Here is a 7,152-nt window from a genome sequence, read left to right on the forward strand (position 1 = left end):
ACATCTCTGAGTGGCAGAGACTGTACAGCAGTGTGGCTTCAGTCTACAATTATATATGCTCAAAGCAATTCATGTTATAGAAATTGCCAAATCCTGTTTTACAATAATGCTTAATTACACTTGTGTCATTTTTAATGCAAAACGGTCGTTAGGAAAAGGAAATAACAAAGTTCCATTGCCCACCCTCCCTCCATATGTCAACATAGTGAAGGATCCTCATGGACATCATATACACATGCTTACATCTCTGAATTGTTAATAGCAGTAAATATCCTTAAAAGACAACACCTTTGAAGTCCACATTTAAAGGCTACACACTATTCAGCTTAAGAGATATATTTTAATTATTGTAAGCCATGAGACACATATTTAAACACACAAATAACAAATATATTACTTCAGAATGCCACAGCCATATGCATCGTTTCCTTCACGTGTTCACATCAGCAGCCACACAATACTAAGGACAGTAAGCAGCTCTTCATGTCCAGATGCAAGTCACTATTATCCAGAGAGTGAACCAGTACATTCTCCCTCTGTGGCATATCGAATGTTTAAACATACAGTACATGTTGGGTACAGCAAGTAAGACACAATTGGACTTCTAGTTGCCTGGCAATGACATAGCATACCACAAAGGGTCAAACGTGAAGCAGCCAATCATTTTTTTATTTCTTTTCATTATTCAGAATGCTGTTCCCTTATGAGCCCAGACAAACAATAAAGTATTTACAAAAAAATATATATATTCTGTTTTGTTTTGTCTTACTGGGCTATAGCTGACCTTGAATAATACATGCATAACCTCCTGCTGCTGCAAGTAGTCTCCTGAGCGGTGCTCAGCTTATTAAAATGTAAATAATGATATTGATCTCCCCCATACCCTCAGGAACTGTGTGATATCACCCCTTTATAACCCATACACTGTTATATACATTTGAGCAATACCTCTTTATAGGACAATAATATAGGTACTTTACTGAGTCACACGCAATTGAATGTGCAGTACTGGCTTGATCTATGAGAGTGCAGATTAGTAGATTAGTAGTCTGGTAAAAACACGCTTCATAAATTCGATTTACAGATTTAGTGAGTTATAGATGTATGTATAAAACCTTTTTTTTTTTTTTTTTTGGTGATGAATAAAGACAAAATAATTTGAAAATAGCCCCAATTATTAAACTGACCCAGAACCAGCTGGTCATTTGTGAATACAAAAGAACTGCTTCCATATACAGACAAATCGAGCACACCTGTTAAGAACAGAAGCCCTCTTTCCCAAAAACAATTAAAACTACTGTATTTCCACTGGTGTGCAGGAAAATATAACCAGAGATGTTATTAGCTTAAGAAAACAAGGATTAAATACACCTTAGAAAGTACAGTCGTCATTCAATAGTCATTCAGTTCCTGTTGTTACACCAACGTTAGCTATTTGTTCATTTAAAGCAACATTCCTTCCTTGCAACGTGTCCATATATCTGTGGATATTCGTCCTCCACCTGATTTTTATTTGTATTTATGATTTCTTCATTTCTCCATTGAAAACAATGGTTTTCTTTTGAATGGCACTTCAAAATGAGTTTGCAATACTGTGGTTTTGTGTTCTTCTGGGTAGAGTATCACTGATAAATCTCTGAAACCAGGATAAGCGCTCCGGAGCATTTGAGCTGTTATTTTGGTTTGTTTTTTCAATCAGTATTTTGGCAAGAATAGCTGGCTGCAGTGACGCTGTCTCTGAGTTCTATCCTGGCTCACAGTGCCAGCTTGTGAAAAGCAATTGTTCTTCGATTGTGCTCCATGGAGTTGTACTTTAAAATACTTTGTGATTTTCACACACCTGTATAAAGATCAGATGCCAGACTGGTTTATGCATGTTCTAATACCAGTAGAGATCCTTCTTCTTTTCCGGTGCTTGGATCACTGAAAAAGAAATATGAATATGAATATGCCATCTACCTGAGCTGAATTCATCGACAAGCTGTATTATTACCCTAAAGAAATAGCAACCAAAGCTTTTACATCACAGCATCACCAGCAATGGCAATGGAACCTCACCAAAAAGAAACCGCCTGTGCAGTCTAGTACTGTATAGTCTCCTTGAAAGTGTTCCCTGGGCCCACTTCCTTAAATTCCATTTAAAAGGGTTCCAATACCTGAGTCAAGGCTCAGTGCTGTCCCCGCTGCCTCCCTGAAGCGTGCTGGGGGGTGCCCTGCCCAGGAGGGGGGCTGCTCTGGTTCGGAGGCCGCGCCCAGGCTGGTGCTGGCGGTTCCCCTCTCGCTGTGCAGCAGGTTGAGGAAGGAGCTCGTTCCAGGGAGCTCCTGGCCCACGGGGTGAGGGTACACACCCAACGGGGGCCCGAAGCTGCCGCTGTCCCGCACAGGGAAAGGCCAGGGGCCAGGAGGCTGGCTGGGGGAGCTGTGTAACACCCCCGAGGAGGTGCTGAAGTGAATTCGGGAGGAGGTGGGTGCAGGGTACTGACTGCCGGCCCAGGAGGCACCTGGCAAATCCCACAGCACTGGTGGCGAGGGCTCACCTGAAACACACAACAACACAGTGAAGGAGAGAGAGTGAGTGCAGATGAGACACACAACAACACAGAGGAGAGAGAGAGCGAGTGCAGATGAGACACACAACAACACAGAGGAGAGAGTGCAGATGAAACACACTAACACAGAGAGAGAGCGAGTACAGGTGAAACAGACACCCAGGCGGGCCATGGGTTTCCTGCTTCAAAACGAATGGCTGAATGGATTTGATGAGAAGTTAGTGAAGGACTACCCTTTATTTATATATGTTGAGCTTGAAGATCTACACCTGTGGATCTACACTATCCAACACCAGCTGAGTGGTGACCCTCATTTCAGCCTCTTGTTCATTATTGAGATTTGTTGCTAATTGTTTTTATTGTGATGTCAATGCAGCACACAGTTACCATGTGTGTTGGCAGCGCTAGCAGCGCTGGCAGCGCTGGGAGCGCTGGCAGTGGAGGAGACGGCTCTCCATCCCTTGTTCCTGGTGCTCAGGTCCCTGGGTTTTTTGGTTTTGTTGAGGGCTCTGGAGAAGTGCTCGTCCACCACGCTGTTGATGTCCCCCTGAAAGTAGGTGAAGAGGACATAGTTGGACTGGCCCTCGCTGTCTGCAGGCTGCTCTATCGTCATCGGGGGACTTCCACGCTTCCCCTCCATCGCAGCGGCTTCTTCACTCCTGCCAACCATCAAACCATCATTAACCCTGGAGGAAACCAACTGTGTAGCAAGGGTCCTGCTGGAGAGTCACTCCACTAGGGTTAACAGGAAGAATTAAAAACTCCCTCCATCGCTTCAACACTAATCTAGAGCATTAGGAAAGACTATAAGGGGCAGCTTTTCTCCCCTCTGGTTTAAATGGTTACAGATCCTGCTCTCAGGTGGCTCTGCTGTGTTCTCGTTATTTAATTGAACAGCCTTGTCTTGTTCTAGACACATCTTAGATTGTGTAATTTGACCCAGGAGGAGTCTGGAACAAGGGCCTAGTTTTGGAACGGACTAAAAAGGACACTAATGAGTGTTGTTATCTACAGGAGCACAACATGAGCTCAAAAGCCCGAGTTTGAGAGTTAACAAAGGGGATGCACACTCACACACACACACACACACACACACGCACAAGCACAAATGTACACGCATGCACACACACACATGCACAAATGCGCACGCATGCACACACATACATGCACATGCAAACACAGACACGTACACAATGACATCCTGTAGCCATGCTAGATCTTCTGTGGGCTCCAACTGTAAGACACTGATAGAGACAAGTGACGTCACATCACTGAGTACTAGGAAAAAATATGAGTAGGCTACCGACGTAAATAAAGACATTGTATAGAGTCATTCCAGGGGTTACTGTGAGCTTATGTCTGACCAATACCTATCCATGGTTTTCATAAGCTAGCTCGGCTGTGAATAACAAAGCTGCCTGAAAAGTGCAGAAATGAGTCTTAATATCTCTGACAGGGCACTTCACAGGAAGACTTCCAGAGCTCCTCGATTAAGGAAATACATTGATGGAGAGCAGGGATTCTCGAAATATGAATTCACAGTTTAGATGTGTTCTTTTTTGTATTAAATATTGTATTATAAAAGTATGAATAATTCCGTTTTTGTATGCATTCTGAAGACAGATATAGAAGGAGTGTTTCCCCGGTCTCGTGTAATTTCACGGCAGTTACTCTATCCCAGCAGTTAAAGCACGTTCATTCCTATCGCTGTGCACGTTGTCTATGCAGATAGACAGAGCCCCGCTGCTCCCGTGCTGCATTGACCCGTGGGTTACTTCGCTTCTATTTCCTTAACCCGTTTCACACTTCATCTACTTAAACCAGGTCTAAATAATGGCAAATCACAACGATCTTCCATCAATATTTAGAGACTACACATTAGATACTATTCATTTAGAAGAAAAAATGCGACTGAGGGAAACGTATTGCAATATCTTACATGTATAGATAGGACTGAGTTGCTTTAGGAGTATGAGTGCTATGGTAAAGCTAACCCTATACACCCTATACACATCTTTATCGATTCTGTATTCGCCTTGTGTAAATGACTCCCCTAAAATACAGCTAGCAAGTATACATTCCTGAATGCAAGATCATTTCAAGATAAGCCAGCCATGAAAAACAGGTGCATTCGTACATATAGAAGGCTATTAACAAATGACATGCTGTTTTTAATTACTTGCCTGTGTGAGTTTTCTTCTTTGCTGTGACAGTATTCTTAAACTGCGTGATCTTCGGCAATATTGTAACGCATACTAATCCCCCGATCCCCGTTTCTTCAGCAGTGGAAAAACAAGGGTATAGAAGTGAGCAGCTCCTTCTCGTGCGCGCCTCCTCACCTGTAGAATTTCGAGTTCTTCAGGTGCTGTGACGTCACTGAGAAGAGCGATTGCTAATTTGATAAGAGCACTGAGGCTGCGTCCCCTTGCTCTTGCAGCCAATAGGCTTCCCCGCTGAGGTTCGCGTGGAGATACAGGTGTTGCTTCCGTCAGGTATGAACAGAATGCGCCCCGTCAGGTTAGCCTGGCTGTATGGCTGCAGGGTGTCATTGTTAATAACATGAATAAAGCTTCATCCAAGCCACGCACACACACACATATCCTGCTGTTATTATTGCTTCAGCAGTCAGAATGTGCATGTAAAGCCAACCACTTGTACAATTCACTACTAAAGCTGTTATAAAAGAAAAAACAGTAGTGTTTTTTTTTTTTTTTCAAATCTCCACTTACACCTGAAGGGTTGTGCATTGTTTACCTCATCTTAACGACGCTCTTTCCAATTTAGTTTTTATATAACTTTCATATTTACAATACGTAACTATAACTCCTTCGCGTGCTCCGCAGAAATGTGCTCAAACTGGAGTGTAGAGAAAGGCGGCCCCATACTAATATACTATACCTGCCTGTACCCCGAGGTACTAGATAGGGTTACAGTATATCCATATCGATGTGTTTAATACGCGCATGATAGGCGTACGTTTTCGTAACGTGCTTCATTTATTTAATGTGTATTTTAAAGATAGATATAGATATATAGAGATAGACACAGATAGATATATAGATAGATAGATAGATAGATAGATAGATGGATAGATAGATAGATAGATAGATAGATAGATAGATAGATAGATAGATAGATAGATAGATAGATAGATAGGTGAATGTGAAGGGTCGTTATTTTACTTATGAAGCCTGTGTTAATTTGTTTCTGTAACTTCCTTACAGATACAACCAATTGTACTGCAGGACAAGCAATTTTAGGTGCATTATAGAAATTGCAGGGACACCAGTAATTGAAGAAAATGGTCTGTTGCTTACAGTATGCGAGGTAGCATATTCAAACGTTGAAATGAATGGGAAAATAACCCCAGCGTCCTATAAATGAACGTAAAAGGTTCGAGCTCACAAGAGACCAATTACTTACATGGAACCATTGCACCCCAGAGAGCATTTCAATCGATGCCTCATTAGAGATTCTTAAATTCACTTTTCGTTTTAAAGCTTTTTTTTTTTTTTGTCAGCCAACCATAAATTGGGTAACTGGGTACTGCAGCTCTGCCTTTTCAGAGTAATTTCTGTAATGAATGAATGTTTTTTTTAAAATAGCTGCATTGGTTCAGAGATGTGAAAAGGTACAAATCTATACACAATTTTCATATATTTTGCCTGAAGGTTGTTAGATGTTAAAATGCTCGTCGGTACACATGTACGGTAAAGCAACCTCTACGCCATGCCTGGAGCTTCTCTATAAGGAAGATGGATGGGGCTCTGTCCTGGAGACAAACCAAGCACATTATCTGTATGGAATGAAAGTAACAATTACATGCAATGCAAATCACCAGACAACCAGGTCGGGTACTCTGTTTAGATTTGATTTTATTAAAACAGCTGCTGCTGTACACATTGCAACAAAAACAGAAATACAGAAATCAATGGAAAGCAGACCCCAAGCTGCAGTGCCTCCTCAACCGAGTCTACGGGAAAGCCAGCGATCTCTGAATGTCAAATCCATCGCAACGTCTACACCGCTCTCTGTGTGTGTGTGTGTGTGTGTGTGTGTGTGTGTGTGTGTGTGTGTGTGTGTGTGTGTTACACAACAATTAGAGATCGAAAGGCCAGCGACTCAGTGAAAAATTCATCTTCAAGACATACTTACTTTATCTTACAATCATGAAAAAAAATGTAAAAAGACACAGTCGCATACTTCATACACAAGCTTCGAAATCGTCTTGTTTTAGGCATGGTACCGCAGGTATAATGGGTTATCTTTTAGTTAATTACTTTGCAAATGCATTGCAGAAACTGTAAAAAAAAAAAAAAGATTCTAGTATAAACGTCCTGCTTATTATGGATTTGACACTTTCGAAATGCAGAACAACTGCACAGACTGTATGGTTATGTGCTGGCTAGTCATACGTGTTTTACTCTTCATAACCCACTCAGTTCCACTGCAGCCCAGCAATCTCCAGCTCTGGCGAAGTTACCAAACCAAGCAGCAAGACCCCAACGCTCACAGGCCCAGGCACACGACACAATGTCTATTGCATGGACACAGCGGCAGATCTCCGTGCCACTGCCTGTGCATTTACTAAAATCTACCCCTT

General features: G+C 42.1%; 1 protein-coding gene across 1 annotated transcript; it reads right to left on the reverse strand.

Moving 5' to 3' along the window:
* Window positions 1-320: 320 nt before the first annotated feature.
* Window positions 321-4,915, reverse strand: LOC117430545 (transcription cofactor vestigial-like protein 1). The gene is made up of 4 exons (XM_059001406.1): window positions 4,733-4,915; window positions 2,937-3,208; window positions 2,157-2,537; window positions 321-1,923 (listed from the first exon to the last, which is right to left on the reverse strand). The coding sequence occupies exons 2-4, from the start codon at window positions 3,187-3,189 to the stop codon at window positions 1,880-1,882; spliced, it is 678 nt and encodes a 225-aa protein (XP_058857389.1). The 5' UTR covers window positions 3,190-3,208; window positions 4,733-4,915; the 3' UTR covers window positions 321-1,879.
* Between the last annotated feature and the right edge of the window lie 2,237 nt (window positions 4,916-7,152).

Source organism: Acipenser ruthenus, chromosome 26 (genome assembly GCF_902713425.1).
Source record: "Acipenser ruthenus chromosome 26, fAciRut3.2 maternal haplotype, whole genome shotgun sequence".
NCBI lineage: Eukaryota > Metazoa > Chordata > Actinopteri > Acipenseriformes > Acipenseridae > Acipenser > Acipenser ruthenus.

Excerpts from the sequence above, each read along its gene's own strand:
- LOC117430545 (XM_059001406.1), bottom strand. The coding sequence starts at position 3,189 with ATGGAGGGGAAGCGTGGAAGTCCCCCGATGACGATAGAGCAGCCTGCA. Across the intron at positions 2,538-2,936 it reads TAGCGCTGCCAACACACATG|GTGAGCCCTCGCCACCAGTG; the intron begins GTAACTGTGTGC and ends TGTGTGTTTCAG. Across the intron at positions 1,924-2,156 it reads AGCACTGAGCCTTGACTCAG|TGATCCAAGCACCGGAAAAG; the intron begins GTATTGGAACCC and ends TTTCTTTTTCAG.